This window comes from Dunckerocampus dactyliophorus, chromosome 6 (assembly GCF_027744805.1).
Source record: "Dunckerocampus dactyliophorus isolate RoL2022-P2 chromosome 6, RoL_Ddac_1.1, whole genome shotgun sequence".
In the NCBI taxonomy this organism is placed as follows: Eukaryota; Metazoa; Chordata; class Actinopteri; order Syngnathiformes; family Syngnathidae; genus Dunckerocampus; species Dunckerocampus dactyliophorus.
This window is the reverse complement of record NC_072824.1, coordinates 23,063,591-23,080,065: the sequence shown is the minus strand read 5'-3', so window position 1 is coordinate 23,080,065 and position 16,475 is coordinate 23,063,591. Positions and strand designations below refer to the sequence as shown.

The 16,475-nt window shown below is 40.9% G+C and overlaps 1 protein-coding gene across 1 annotated transcript in view; it reads left to right on the top strand.

Annotated features, from left to right (window-relative positions):
• Positions 1–16,475, top strand: part of rbm20 (RNA binding motif protein 20) — a 57,930-nt gene continuing 41,455 nt past the window's right edge. Inside the window, exons 1-2 of the mRNA XM_054779177.1 lie at positions 1–240; positions 315–383. Of these exons, the coding sequence (XP_054635152.1) occupies positions 334–383 (50 nt within the window). The 5' untranslated portion in view covers positions 1–240; positions 315–333. The remainder of the gene's footprint in view (positions 241–314; positions 384–16,475) is intronic.

The window sequence follows — 16,475 nt, the reverse complement described above, 5'->3', positions numbered from 1 at the left end:
ACTTCAGCTAAATGAGAATCTAAAGGATTAACATGCACTTGGCCACCACAGAAGGGGTTCAGTGATGGCAAAGAATTGTGTAAGGAACACATATGTATCTGTTCTGGTTGCTCTCTATGATATACCGATATACACTTACAACAGTTTAGTGTTAATATGAAAAGACTCACCTCCCAGGACCATGCGGTAATCCTGCCGTCTCACGTTCACCACCGTGTCACACATCCACCAGAGTTCATGGTGAGTGCATCATTTGTTGTTTTAGTTTTATTGTACAGTACATTGGTTGACTTAATTTCACACTTCTATGACAGTTAATGTGGAAAAAGTGCAATGCCTGTAGATGAGCAACCCCCTCACTGCAAGTCACGCCTCAACAAAGGGTGAGTAATTTTAATTGATTTGTTGTATTTATACATATAATGCAGAGGTTAACTTATTTTTACACTCCTATGGCAATGTTAAGAATGCTAATACTGGCAATGAAGGTTGGTCACAGTGACTGGGGCCTAATCACAACTGCGTATGGCCTTTTTCGACACTTGTCAATTTCATGGAAGTCTTTTTTGTTCACTTGCCTTAGGTCGTCTGGGAACGAACATTTCATTATGGTACGGTCCGTACATATTTCCCATCCTAAATGCCAAGGCAGTGAGTCGTTCAACCATTTATCTTAACGCCACCGGGACGCCGCCATGCTTCAGCTAATGTCAGCACCAGAAAGTTCTCAGGACAGGATTTCTGGAGATTCCAATAGCACCGGTCCAGCCGACGTAAGGCTGCCAGGCAGACGAGATTCTCTGGATGCTTGTCATGCACTCCGGTTTCCTCCCACATTCCAAAAACATGCATGTTAGGTTAATTGGAGATGTGTGTGTGTGTGTGTGTGTGTGTGTGTGTGTATATATACAGGTGTGTGTATATATATATATACTGTATATTTAAACACGCACACACTGTACTCAGCGCACTAAGCTGGATGCCGATTTCTATTTGTCAGCATGCCGCCAATATTATTTATATATACTGCATATATATATATGTATATATAGTTGACTCCGCTTGCACACTAAGGCAGAAAGGAGAGATTCACCACAGCCTCATTTCATATTTCTGCCCTGTATTTGATTAGGAAAGTACAAATTCAGCAATTTTTACTTAAGAAAATGTTAAAAACGATTGAAATCATACAGAAATTAGATTCATAACACTGTTGAATGGACAAATATTAATGATATGTTTATCATTATTTGTATATTTTATTACCTCCCCTGACCGCACGTCACTGGTCTATATGTGTCCTGTGATTGGCTGGTGACTGGTTCAGCCTGTAGTTCGCCTTTTGCCCAAAGTCAGCTAGGATAGGCTCCAGCTAACAGGATAACCAGTATAAAATAAATGACTTTCAAGTTTCACTGTATTACTGAGGTATCCTATGGCCGGTTTGAGCGACTCATCAGGTTAGTTGGGATTATAATTTTGTTCAATATCCTCTCCCCTGTTCAAATCGCCCAGATAATATTCCAGAAATGAACAGAACATTTATTGTTGAAATAGCAAATTTCAAGTGCACATGTTGAATAACAAATAACAACAATAACAAAAAATGTAAGTGTTTACAACACTTATTTACTTCATGCTGGCTGGTAGATGTGAAGGCTGTTAGTCAGTAGAACATGCGAGCAAACTCTTTGTTGTTGAAAGTTGTTCAAGTATTCAGCTAACACCATTTACAAGGATGCACTGCTGGTCTTGGTGTCCTTCAGTTATATGTGAAGTGTTTATAACTGTGCTTCTATTTTGGGCTGTTTTAAGATGTCCTGCGGTGCTTCAAACACACAACGTCAGTAACATGGCCGGATGATGCAGTTCCATGTATTCAGTGTCATTTTAGATTTATCAACAGCAACAAGAAGTATGTTGTCCTCTGATGAACAATGGAATTTGTAGTTGTGTCGGTGATTGCGAGAGATTAAATCCGTTTTATATGCTCATAAAGACCGTCTGGATCCTCTGCCAAATGTGAATCCAAAATGATTCATGTCCTCCGAGTTAGTGCATCTGTATGCAATGCTTGACATGAGTTGGATAGACTGTTGATTCATTGGTTCCAGACCGACCGTGATGAGTGAATTTCCGCGAAGTGGGATTCCTTCTTTATGAATGGAATATTTTCGTAGTTACAGTATGGCATAGAAAACCTGTTTTATGATATTCAGCATACGATTTTTAACATTATTACAGCCTTGTAGACATGAAATGACAATATAGTAGACAATAAAAACAAAATAAAACTCAAACTCGTGTGTGTTGCTATAAATGTGTTCCGATGGGGGACGGTTTTAGCTTGTTGTGGGTTACGGCCGGAACAGTAGCTTGTGTTATTATAATTCTGATCATTGTTATTATATTATTATTATTATTATTATTATTGTGCCTGTTGTGAGATAATTTAAACTTTAATAAAAGCCTGTTGTTCCGGTGAGTCTGGTGCTTGTCTCACCAAACAATTAGTGACACCTAGCGACCAATGGAGAATACTACATTTACAATTTCAATGCGTCTTCTGAATATATTTGTTTTTTAGTTCATTTAGCCGTTTTAATGCTTGAAAATGCTTAATTCCAGCAAAAAAATATGTACAATTTTCTTAAAAGGATAATTTGGATTTTTTTTTTTTGACATGAAGTTGTATGACATCCCCATCAGCAGTGTAGTCCAATAACAGTGACGTTGACTTTTTGAGAAGGCATTTTGTCCCCGGCAACTAAGCTGAACTACGTTCTTCATCGCAGAAATCTGACCAGAACTGGACTGAGGAGACCAAGTGGGGCGTAAGTCGCTGTTATTGGACTAAAATGCTCATGGGAATGTCATACAACTTCATGCAAAAAAAAAAATCCAAACTACCCCTTTAAATATGCATATTTTCTGAGTAATAATAGGCCATATTCAACCATAAAACAGCATGATTTACTACTTTACGTTATTATATATTCGAACCACAGTGTGGCGAGGGCCGACTGTATTTTTAACATGACCACAACCCATTAGCACAGCATTTACAAGCCACCACCATGTAAGTCATGCCAACAGAAAGTTCACTGGGATCACACAAAGGACACAAATGATTGTGAGCCTAAACCCCCTCATAATGACACGTCTTAACATAATATTTTTCCAGTGAAGTTCCTTTCAAGAGGCAGTTATTATTAGTAATTAAGTTATTTGGCATTAAGATAATCTTCTGGAACGTATTCTTTGGCTTCAAGTGAAATTCAGTTCAATACTGGTGAGCACAACAAAAGGGGCATGCTGAAATGGATACCTTCCCCTTAATGTCCACGTATTTGACCTTCACTGTGAGCGTGTGTATGTAATTGTGTCACATGTGTTCTTGTCGGCTTTAGTCGCTCAGATGGTGTCGCCCGATCGCCTCTCAACATAAAGGTCCGGCTATGAAGAGGTTAAAGGTAGAAAATTAGAATGATTTCGTTAGCAGGCTAAGCCTGCCTAATGACTTCACACATGTCAGCTTAAATCTGCGGCAGGATAAACATTCCCTCCTTCATGTATGTCTGTCTCCAGCTCCAGACTGACATTCTCAGCTGTACCGGTGGGATATTCTCCACATTTTCTTCATTTAATTTGGAGTGGATTCTGAGTCCTTTGTTTTGCTGATTTGATGCAGAGCCATTATGGTGTTATTGCACCTAATATGATAACGCACGGTGGCCGAGTGGTTAGCAGGGGAGATCGGGAAGACCTGGGTTCGACTCTGCGCTTGGGCATCTCTGTGTGGAGTTTGCATGTTCTTTTTTATCCCACATTGCAAAAACATGCATGTTAGGTTAATTGGCGTCTCTAAATTGTCCATATGTTTGTCTATATGTGCCCTGCGATTGGCTGGTGACCAGTCCTCGCCCAACATCAGCTGGGATAGGCTCCAGCATACCCCGCGACCCTAATGAGGATAAGTGGCATAGAAAATGGATGGATGATAAAAGGGAAGAGAAAAATCCCTGCCTCTTGTTGTAATAATGACTCCGTCAATAGTAAGAACCATTCACACTCGAGCACAGTGTGGCAAACTCAAACATGAAATGTTTGTCATGGATCCACATCTGTGACTGTATTATTGTTATCACTGTGTGCATGTCGACAAACAAGTCCTCACTTTTTAAAATTGTCAAAGCACCAGATACAAGTTGTAAACTATGATTTATCAAATGTATATTGACAAAACAGTCAGTGAACAGTTCAGTTAAGTGCCATTTTCAAATGAATCGATACAAACGTTTGTTTTAAAGGGGACCCATTTCACATTTTCAACTTTTCAGACTTATGTATAAGTTTAAAATGTTGTACTCTTGTTCTACATCATGTGGACGTGTCATATCATGAATTTGGTGTGTTTTAAAGTTATCTCTGGTTTCATTTTTATGCCACCCCCAAATCTCCTGAATGGTCAGGTATCACATGGTCTCATATCACAAGTTTAGGGAGTGTGTACGGCAACTTCCTGGGTGCCCATCGTTAACCGCTGCTCTGTACCGTAGGTCTCTTTTTCTTGAAATTAGCATCCGTCTATCCATCCATTTTGTTCTGCTGATTTATGTCCGGGTTGTGGGGGCAGCAGGCTCAGTTGGGAAGACCAGACTTCCGGGTCTCTGGTCACCTCTTCTAGCTCCACCAGGAGGACACTGAGGTATTCCCCTGCCACCTGTGAGATGGAATCCCTACAGTGAATCCTAGGTCTACTCTGGGGCCTCTTCTCGGTTGGGCATGCCCGGAACACCTCACCAGTGAGGCGTCCAGGATGCATCTGGACTGCACCTCAACTGGCTGCTCTCAATGTGAAGGAGCAATGCCTCTACTGTGAGCCCCTCTGGGATGACAGCGCTCCTCACCGTATTTCTTAGGGTGAGTCCAGCCGTTCTTTCGGTCACGACCCAAAGCTCATGACCATAGGTGAGGGTAGGAACACATCGACCGGTTCAGCACGACGGTCCGTTACAGCGACCGTATTACTCCAGGCGATGCCCCGATCCACCTGTCGATCTCATGCTCCAGTCTTCCCTCACTTGTGAACAAGATACTTGAACTCCTCCACATGGGGCAAGACCTCACTCCCAACCCGAAGGGTGCAATCTACCTTTTTCTGCCTGAGAACCATGGCCTCAGATTTGGAGGTGCTGAGTCAGCTTCACACTCAGCTGTGAGCCGCCCCAGTAAACACTGAAGGTCACAGCCTGATGATACCATCTGGACAACACCATCCGCAAATAGCAGAGATGAAATCCTAAGGCCCCCAGACTGGATCCCCTCAATGGCTTGGGTGTGCCGAGAAATTCTGTCCCTAAAAGTTATGAATTGTTGACAAAGGGCAGCCTTGTCGGAGGCCAACGTTCACCGGGAACAGGCTCGACTTATTGCTGGCAATGCAAACCAGGCTACTGCTAAAAATGGCAGCCAGAAAGTGTTTCTTGAAACAAATCTAAACCAGAGAAAGGCAGCAGTGGGAAGATTTTTGTGTTTTCTGGGCAGCTAAAGACCTACTTCCGCTCACGCCACTTCACAGAGAAAATGAACAAAGCAGAATTCCACACCAGATTCTTCAGTGTTCATCCAATTACTCCCTTATACTGTACTGTCTACTGTTGTGTTGGAAGCAATTGTCACTGTTCGGCAAATATTGTCTACTTCACACGTTGCAACATAAAATGATCTGATCACAGTAAGCCGTGTTGCTGTGTGACCGTGCACACATACATGGGAATGCCCCATGTGTGAATGACGCAGGCAAATAAATCCTGGTCTCGCGAAAATTAATGACAGCTGCAACCTTGCACAAAATATGTAATGAGAACAACTCCGGATAAAATTGGAATTATTCCACATAGTCATAGCAATTGTAGTAATCCAGCAGAATAGAAAGTGTCATGTAATTCGTGCAATCGCCCCTCTTGCACGTCATTAATGGCAAAAATTAGAACGCAAGTCAGGGAAGTTTCAGTAAAACAGCAGAACAGAAGTAATGGTACAAGCAAACGGGCCATTTGATGCTCCAGATTTTTTGGACGAAAACTTAGAAGAGATGAAAGTGAGAACATGATTTCATGGTGTATATTTAATGCAAGGCTTTAGTAGAACGTCGAAAAGACATGCAGGTCAGGATGACTTTTATAATCAATGCTAAGAGAGCAGTCCTGCCAAAAACATGTGGTGATCAATCATCTGAACCTGACCATGAGACTGCTAACTTTAGCTCACATGGAGATGGAATTCATATCATGGTGTAAGATAATTCTTCTTTTAGCACACCGTTCTACACAAGTCGCTGTTGTGCTGATGATGTGGCAGTGGAGGAATACTGATTTACTGATTTATTTACCTGGGTTAAAGCCACGATTCCTCTCGGCTTGAGCAGATAATAGTATTTTCTTTGTCATTTTTGCCATCAAGAGAAATGCATTATTATTTTCTTATAGACTTGGTGAGGTCCAGTTAATGATGCTCTGTTGGTCAATAATGACTCTCAGTCATTTTGGCTTGTCCTATTGTCACCACCGGCGATTTGCTTTATCACAGAGCCAAACATAAATGGAGGGATTGTTATGGAGATTTGTCACATGAATGTTTGCATGTGTTTACACAAACGGAATATCTGTGACTTAGCATTTCTTGATGGTTGTCAGCACAGAAACGGATATCTACCAAAGTGTGCCATTAGTCACTGAAACGGACATTGTGAGGATGGGAAGGATTCCCTCCCTTTGATTGATACGTTTTGTCATCATTTTATGTCGATCGGCTTGTGATGGCTGCGGGCCTGAGCGAGAGACTGGAGAGGCTTTTTTTTTCCCCACTTCTGCAAAGCATGGGATTAAAGATTTATATTTCTGACAGCAGCGATGAAAGAACAAATAAAAACTTGTCTTTCGTAATTTTATTTTGCAAAAGGAAACAGTTGACAGATCACCTAGCAGTCTGACACAAGTGTCCCACCAGACAGTGAGACAGAGACACAGTTATTATCTTTATCAGGACAAAAACACCAGGTGCAAGGAGTGTATTTTCTCAGTCCGTAGACATCGGTATGCGGAATGGAGAGGTTTGTTTTGGAGGCGGAAAGCTCCAAGCCTTGAACATGAAATCATAACAGCCTGACATTTAATCACAATATAGCCGTTACTTCTTACATCCAGAAAGCCGGTGAACTGAAGACACACTGATTCATGCAGAAGAATGCACTCAATGTAATACAAATGTATACGTTAGCAGAAGCACTAAAACAGAATGACAGCAGAGCTTGTGACCCAACGCAAAACTGCTTCACATTAAAATGCGTCTGTCCGGTGTGCAAAATAAAGTCATTTCTAAGGCACAGGCTTGTGCGAAAGTTAGAATTTAAATTCAATTCATTTCAAGAATTGGAATTTGAATTGCATTGGCTCCACCGCACAGGATGTTGCATTGCAATTACAGGAAGTGGAATTAAATTTATTCCAATGTAGAGAAATTTTGGTCACACTTTACAAAAATGTACACAAAAATACAGTAGTTACTGAGGAACTAATGCAGAACTAATGAGGAACTAATGACTAAGGCACATAAATTTTGACTAGTTACTGAGGAACTAATGAAGAACTCATGAGGAACTAATGAGTAGAGTAGTTACTGAGGAACTAATGAAGAACTCATGAGGAACTAATTAGTAGAGTAGTTACTGAGGAACTAATGAAGAACTCATGAGGACCTAATGAGGAGAGTAGTTACTGAGGAACTAATGAACTCATGAGGACCTAATGAGTAGAGTAGTTACAGAGGAACGAGGAAAGACACATCAATTTAAAGTAGTTACTGAGGAACTAATGAAGAATTAATGAGGAACTAATGAGTAGTGGTTACGGTTAGGGTTAGGTAGGTTCGTTCCTCATGCCAAAATTTCTAGAAGACGACTGAGGCTTGAAAAAGTGCCTTGTGGTAGAACAGCAGGGACCTTGACCGCTACTTCTTGCAGAGCAAGTCGAGTAAGTCAAGTGAGGTTCAGCAGCATGAGCAAAACCAAGGTCTGCAGGACATCAATCCCCCTGTTCGGAAAGAAGAAGACGAGCAAGGCAGTGAGGTGGCCAGCTGTTGCCGACGAGCTCTCTGGACGTGTCGTGGGCCTCATGGAAAACTTGCTAAATAACGGAGAAACTGAAAAGTTTCTTGTTTAGAATATGTGTATGTCAACCTACAAGCAGCAGGTTTTGAGCAGCAGACCTTTGCAAGTGCAAGGTGTAGCATGGTTGTTTTTATCTTTAGCATTAGCATTGCATGTTGTTGGCACCAGTTGAGAAATAATATGTTAACTCTCCTGTTTTGCTTGTGTAGCCCATTTAGGCAGCAATCTAGTCACACCCTCGCCTTATTGCTGCCACATAGTAAAATTCATTGCAGCCTCATTGCTTCAAGACATAGCCCTTCGTTAATGGAACCTAAAATGATTCATGGATTTATAAATCCAACCAGGCAACACATAAATTACCACCTGTCTGCGTCTTCGAGGTGTGTTATTACCTAACAAGTCTCACCTTTTGGCTCATAGACCTCTGCCTGCCAGGCCATTACGACATGTGAACAATATGACACTGTGCTGGAGTCAAGACTTCCAATGATTTATCAGTTACATTAATCCCCAACACCTACCCAGCCACTGTTGGCATTCCCAGAACCCCAGCACACCCCTCCATTGGCCAGACTTTGTGTGGGAGTGTGTGTTTGAGCATGTGTGTGTGTGTGTGTGAGCGTCAAGGTGATAATCAGTCATGGCCTGAGGGGCTTTGGTGTCCCTGTTGATGCGCTGCACTGAAAAGTTTCAGCCAGGGACTCCCATTTAGCCCTTTGCTGCTCAACGCCCTGCTGCCGTCCCTAGAGCCCACCCCCTCCAGAAGTCCACTCACTCAAGCTCCCGTACCCCTTGGAAGGCACTCTACTCTCCCATCTTTTGAAGGGGCCAGAAGTTTTAAAGGAGTTCTTTGTTTGACTTCTAGGAAGTAGGAGCAGGCAAAGTGGTCTACGTCTCTTTTTCTGATGTCAGGATTCATTTTCTCTTCCCACCTGGCAGCCAGAGAACAACTGAGCAGCCATGAAAAAGTTGCCTCTTGTGTTCTAGGTTAGAAGGTGTTAAGGCTGCAGGTGGTGCTAGGGAGTTTGTTTTGCCTTGCGCCTTGCAGCAGCCCGGGGATCAGAGCGGTTGCTCGAAAGCTTCCAGGAACGCTATTCAACAATGCTTGGGAAAGGACAAAGTGGTGGATATTCCTCAGAGACATCTGAAGAAGTCATGCAAAGGTAAGACTAAATATATTACAAAACCGCATAGTAAACACAGTATGGGGAATGCTGGGCTGGATTAGATAAATAATGAAAGTAATGACATAATGAATTAGATAAATAATGTTTTGATCGTTACTGTTTGCGGGCCTTTTGGTGATCTGATATAATAAATGGCTTTTTATTTAATATATGGTATGGTATATAAGAATATAGACCATACCACGTATGGATCCTTTTTTATATGGCATGTCTTGACCATGTGAAACGTTTGGTGCATTATATGAAAGTTAAATAGTTCAACTTTTATCGATATATATTATACAATCATACTTTACATGTGATGATTGCATTTTTAATATTTAATATTTAATATTGAAAATATGACATATTGGCAATGTCTCTTTTAAAAATCTAATTTTATTATAAAAATATATCGTGTGCTCAAAAATCCTGAGAAAATAGGAAGGAAAAAAAAAAGATTTCAAATGATCTCTTTTGAAATTTCACATCATTTTCCAAAGTATTTAAATAGGGAATAATATGTGTACTATTATGCAAATACGCAGTGTTTTACCACACAATAAGTTTATGAAGTACTGTATGTAATTGTCTAATCTTAAATGCAATTAACTGAATTTATTCATTGAAATTTCAGGCGATTGGCACGTTCTGTTAACACAAAGTGTTATGAATGATAAATGATCAAATCAAATAAGATGCTTTTATTATGATTTGCTTGAATGAAATCCCAAATGTCAAATGACAGTAACGTAAGTCTTTCTAAATGATTGATCCTTTTTCTGTGTGCTTATTGGAAGTAACAACCTGTTTGCTGTAAGAACATTGCGGCGTCAGCTTCGTGCTGCCACGCTTTACATCCGGGGTAGGGAACCTACGGCTCGGGGACCAGATGTGGCTATTTTCATGATTGCATCTGCCTCTCAAACATTTCTTAACACGATAAAATGTATTTTATTATTTGTATTTCTATGTCTTCGTTGACATTTTCATGTAAAACATCAGAGAAGTCACAGTGTCAAAAATAATGTTCAAAATATAAAACTTTCTTATGCATTTTAATCCATCCATCCATCATTTTCTACCGCAGTGTGGGTGGCCAGAGCCAATGCCAGCTGTCCTTACGACATTTTCCAGGTCAAACACCAAAACTCGATTATTACTGGATAATGCGGTAGCCTACCCGAGCCATTGAGATGTCAAGAAGTTAACTAACAAATTCTGCAGAGCAAACCCTTTTGACAAAGAAGATCGAGAAAAGAAAGAAAGATACGGAATACGCTGCAAAACCATGCAGCACCACAAGTCCGATTAATAGTAAGAATTATTTTATTTATTATTGGATGGCGTCACTATAACAATGTTATTAAAAACAATAAATTCAGGGAATTATGATATTCTAAAATTGTTGGTCTTGCTTACAAATGCACCCATTTGGTTGTATTCACTGTTAACAAGTATGATACGGCCCTCACATTTGAAAATATGTAGCTTTCATGGCTCTTAGCCAAAAAGGTTGCAGGCCCCTGCTTTACATGATTGTTTGCCTTCAATTGGAGTTGCTGGAGTTTGTAAGTGTGTAATTTTCTAGGTATACTTGTGACATCCTGCTTGATTGTGGACAGGAAGGGTCGCCTTGTGACACTGTATTAGGGTACTGATGGGTTTTGGTACATGAGCTTACTTATATTTTATATATTTTTTTTATTATATTTTACTTATTACTATTTTTGTAGGGGGAAAAAAAATAATAATGTTGATCAAAAACTGTAAATTTGCGATGTCTGAAATGGTGAATCGTGACGATATGGTGTTGTGATGTCTATGTGACAATAGAAAATGTTGGATTTCATATGTCACGTCATTATTCCTCAAACTCATAGAATAGTGAAAAAGTCATAATCATAATGTGCCGACATGTTGACCAATGAGATCTCTGACTGGATGCCCTTCCCTTGATCAGTGATAAAACAAGCATGCCCATCCATCCATGTATTTTTTTGCCGCTTATCCTCATTAGAGTCGCAGGGGTATGCTGGAGCCTATCCCAGCTGACTTCGGGCGAGAGGTGGGCTACACCCTTGACTAGTCGCCAGCCAATTGCAGAAACCAAGCAAGCGTGTGTGCTTATTCCAGCATTTCAACTTATCCCCTCCCTCTTTTACCACTTTCGCATTTTCACCTTTACCCTCTGTCCCACCTGCCAACTCTAAATCACTGTGGTAGCGTGTGTCAGGGAAAGTTGCCTCTGACCTCATACAAGGCCTCACCGATGGTCTCACTGTGGCTCCGTCGGTCCTTGCACACGCTAAATCTCTTTGCTCCGGCAGAACTTCTAAAAGGATTTGACCCATTGTCACTGACTGCTGGTCTTCAGCACTAACCTACTACAATGCCTCAGGACAGGTAAACCCCATCACCTTTCATTCGTTATTGTGTGTTAGGAATTTAATGTGCTGTTTTTGGCTGTGGCATCCCACATTTCTAATACTTGATTGATCCATTGGTTATATTATTCATCCCTGACTTTCTGAAACAAAACGCTTCATTGGTGGTTTGAATTATCGTCCATCCTGAGAGCTTGTCAAAATTGTGTGTGTGTTTAAAACAAAAAAAAAGTGCTCAAATTGTCTGGGACTCTTGTAAAATCTGTGGGGCCACTCTTGTTCCCACACAGTTATTAACAAGAGCAGTTGTCGGTCACCTCACCTGTTGAAACGGTTGTCAGGACGAACGCCGTTGGCTTGAAGCCGAATGAAATCACGTACTTCACCGCCTTCCACAGTTGTTCCATGATAAGTTAATGTTTACTACATGATCAGATCACGGCGTTATCAGCAGTTCTTCTCCTTGCTACTAACTGCCAGTATCCCTACTGAGGGGATTTTCTCAGCCTTTTGAAAAATAATGCATTTATTATGTCACCTCCTGTAGCATTGCAACCTTTTCCCTCAATCACCGCAAACTTAAGGATGTGTTCACTGCTATGTTGACACGTGTCGCTGGCTGAGGCTAATCTTGAAGTTAAATGTGTGACAGTTGCATGGCACTATGCAGGCAAGCGCCCCCACAAGGGTTCAAAGTTGCCACGGCACGAACACAAATCAAGTCTGCAGTCATGGCAACATTCAGTCGGTTATGGAAGTCCCGCAGTACTACTTTGTCAGCCATCAGAGCAAAGTCGTTTCGAGCGCTGAGAATCACCTCTGATATGAACTTGGAGAATGCTGCGTGAATGAATGAGTGCATATTGCCCTCCAGGTTGAACAGACGGACTGCGGTGGTGTCGAAGTGGCACATAAACCCCTCCTCCTGTTGTAAGTCCCTGCTGTTAGGCCCGCACTGACAGCTGAGGTAGGGGACACTGAAGAACATGTGCTCACCCAAATGGCATCGTGCTTTACACAATGTGAGGGCAAGCCGACAGGAAATCCAATTTACTGTACCTCACAGGTGCAACCCATACAAGCGCACGTGGGCAAGCATGGAGATGAATGAATTCGAAACAGCTTGATTTATTAATTCATATCCAGTATTTGTGGAAAAAAAAGAGTGAAGCCGCAAAATTCGAACCGCAAAGCGGGGAGGGACGACTGTATAGGTGAAAACCTTCAAGACAAAAATGAAAAAGACAAACTATAAATAAAATGGATTCACGCAGTGAAATGCGACAACCCAATTTTGAACAGCAATCCTTTGCTAGTAAAACTACAATGAAATGAACTTTAGCCCTGTCAAACCCCGAAGATTCAGCACAAATGAAATATTTATTTTGAGCTAAGTTTGACAATGAAAGCCATTCTGTTTTGGAACTCATACATTTTGTCCATTTATCAACATTTGAAGCGCATTTATTTTGAATACAATTTTACCTGTAGGCTTTTACCAAAGTACAATATTTTAACTTATTTTATCATGCATCTTAGCATTAACATTAACACAAGTCGTCCTCCTTTTTAACTTGCATATACGAAAGAATATATATGAAAGAATAAACTGCTCAGACCATTTGATCTCTCTAACCAAAACAGCAGAACCCACAGATTGTTCATTGTCCTTCTTTGTTTGAATCTCCAGTTTTACTTGACATACACTACTCACAAAAAGTAGGGCTCTTCAGGGTAAAATTTCAGCATGGAACCTAAAATGGACTTTAACCTTTACAGGTGAACATCATTTGACCTTTAAACTGTTCAATGTTGCAGTACCTTTTTTGCACAACTTGCTGTTTCCTCACAAGGAGCTAAACGGAGCTAAACCGCCTAAAGGTCAAAGGACCACTTTGGAAAATGAATTAAGCCAATTTTACCTCCCCCTTGCACGTTTTTTAATCTCCAGTTATGAGAAGGAAGAAAGACTCTCACAACAATTTAGATTTTTTCCAAATGTATTGAAGAATAAGTCCGGCATAATAATTGAAAGATAAATCAGACATAATAATTGAAAAATAAGTCGGACAGGATAGTTTCCGCAGTCTACTGTACAGGTATCCGGACCCCGTTTCATTTCACCTGTACCCATCTCCTGGCTGAAAATGAAAGAGCGCTCCCGCCCAATTGTCCCACAGCCATTTTTATACTTGTTTGCTCAAACCACTGGCGTCAGTCTCTCCAAGGATGACTTTCCCCTGGACGCCAGCAGATGATAACCGGCTCCCTCGCTGTCCTGATAACACTCAGGGTAGTTGTTGACACTAACAAAACATTCTTTGCTCCGGCCAGTGTTTCTGTTTTGACTTAATTCTGGCCCGTATCAACCTGGTAACCTTGGTGTGTAGAAGCTGTGTGACCAACAGTATTTCTGTTTAACCTTTGACACGCTTAAATAGATGTTCATCTACTCCGCTAACTATTTAATGAAGCATTATTTCTATAAACTACTTGTAGTCATTGACTAAGTTATTACATTAATTGATTAAACAGTTATATCTGTACTCTTCTTATTTATAACAACACATTTACAGCAACACACACAAGCACGAGTCGTATTTATGTCTTAAATGGCTTATTTACTCTTATTATGTCGACTATACACTCCTGATCAAAATCTTAAGACCAGTGGAAAAATTGCTAGAATTTGCATTTTGGATCTTAATGAGGTTTTAAGTAGAGCTACAATATGCAAAAGCAAGAAAGGGGAGTTAGACAAAAAGCACTTTGAAAAAGTCATTTATTGCGAACAGCAATTAAACTGAAATAGGCTGTTTATCAGCTGATCAAAGGTTTAAGACCATCGCTCAAAAAATAGCAAAAAACTCCCCAAACCAGAACAAAAAATGTTCTCAGTAGGACTCCGTAATGACTAGCTCCACTGTTCGTCTTAATCACATTAAAAATTCATTGGGCATGCTTGATGCGAGTGTTTCCAGGAGGCTAGTGGGAACATTGCGCCAAGCGGTGAAGATGGCTTCACGAAGGGCATCAACTGTCTGGAACTGATGGCCATTTTTATAAGCTTCCCCTGCCATCCATCCCCAAATGTTCTCTACGGGATTTAATTCAGGGGAACATGCAGGATGGTCCAAAAGAGTGATGTTATTCTCCCTGAAAAAGTCCTGTTGAAAAACCCAGCTGTTACCACACAGACGAGGGCCCTCAGTCATGAGGGATGCCCGCTGCAACATCTGCATCCCTTTGACGCCCCCGCACCACCTGAAGCTCCAGTGTTCCACTGAATGAAAAAGCACCCCAGATCCTGATGGACCCCCTCCACTGTGCCGGGTAGAAAACATCTCATGTGGGGTCTCCTTGTCATGTAAGAAACGTTGGAAGCCATCTGGACCGTCAAGGTTACATTTTTTCTCATCAGAGAAAGCTTCTTAGCTTTAGCCATCAGGAGGCCATGGCAGTGCGAATGCCTGACAGAAAATGAAAAATTTGAGCAGATTTTGGCTTTTATAGCCTGTGGTTGTAAACTTTTGATCAGGTGATAACCTATTTCAGTTTTTTTTTTTTTGTTTAAATTGCAAGTTCCAAACGTTTTTTGTCTCACTCCCCCTTCTTGCGTTTGCATTTTGTAGCTCTACTTAAAACCTCATTAAGATCCAAATGTGCAAAATGCAAATTCTAGCAATTTTTCAACTGGTCTTAAGATTTTGATCAAGTCTGCATTGGGTAATATGAGTGTAAAGGTGACTATAGGGGTGTTAGATCATGTCTAGAGGGCTCTAATAATGTTAAAAACTGTATTAAGAAGGCTGTAAACAGGTTTTCGATGCTCTAGTTACAAAAATATTCCATTTATAAATAAGGAATCCTACTTTGTGGAAATTCACATTCCACGGCCGGGTCTGGAACCAATTAACCGCGATCAACGAGGGATTACTGTATGTATTGCTTAGCATAATTGTTTGATTGAAAATACAAACAGAGGCAAAAGGTAACTTAAGCTTGGCTTTATTCTGCACTCGAGAGCTGTGTTTTAAATGAAACTGAACCTGGCTCGGACTATTCTATCCATTGAATGTGCAGGGTGATAATCCATGGAACAATCGCTCCTTATGGTGGAAAGGCAGAGCCAACTCAAGAATTTATGAGTGCATTAAAGGCCAACAGACGCACAATCAGAGGCAGCGACATACGTTTAGTTATATATGCAGGATTTACTCCAAATAGCAAGTCTCCCAGTGTTTATTGAATTAAAGTTTTGAATTCTGTCACTTGTAATACGTGGATGAGTGAGTGACCCTGCAGCCCATGAGTGGTGCTTTGGCTATGTTTAGGTCTCTATTAAGAGAGATAGCAGGACCCGCCTCTCTGTCCAGAAAGACATTGTCTGCTCATAAATGAACACCAGGCAAGCTGAAAGGAGGTAAGGGTGGGAAATTACCAGCATCTAATTATTCATAATGGCCAGATAAATTATCCACAAATGAAATGTGACTCCTTCTAAATCACGGAATTAACTTGAAGCAATCTCTGATGCCTTCCTCCTACTGCCTTAGATCACCGTGTTTGTCTTGCCTCGAAGCTTGTAAAAAGTCATCTGGTATGAGCTTTTGTGGGATTAAATGGTTAATTGAATGTCAAGCCTACTCATAACTTTGTTAAGTGTTAAGATGGTGGATAGATGTGGCGATGCTCTGTGATCGGAACTTAATAAAAATCTTGGCTTCATATTGTAGCTTCCTAAATCAC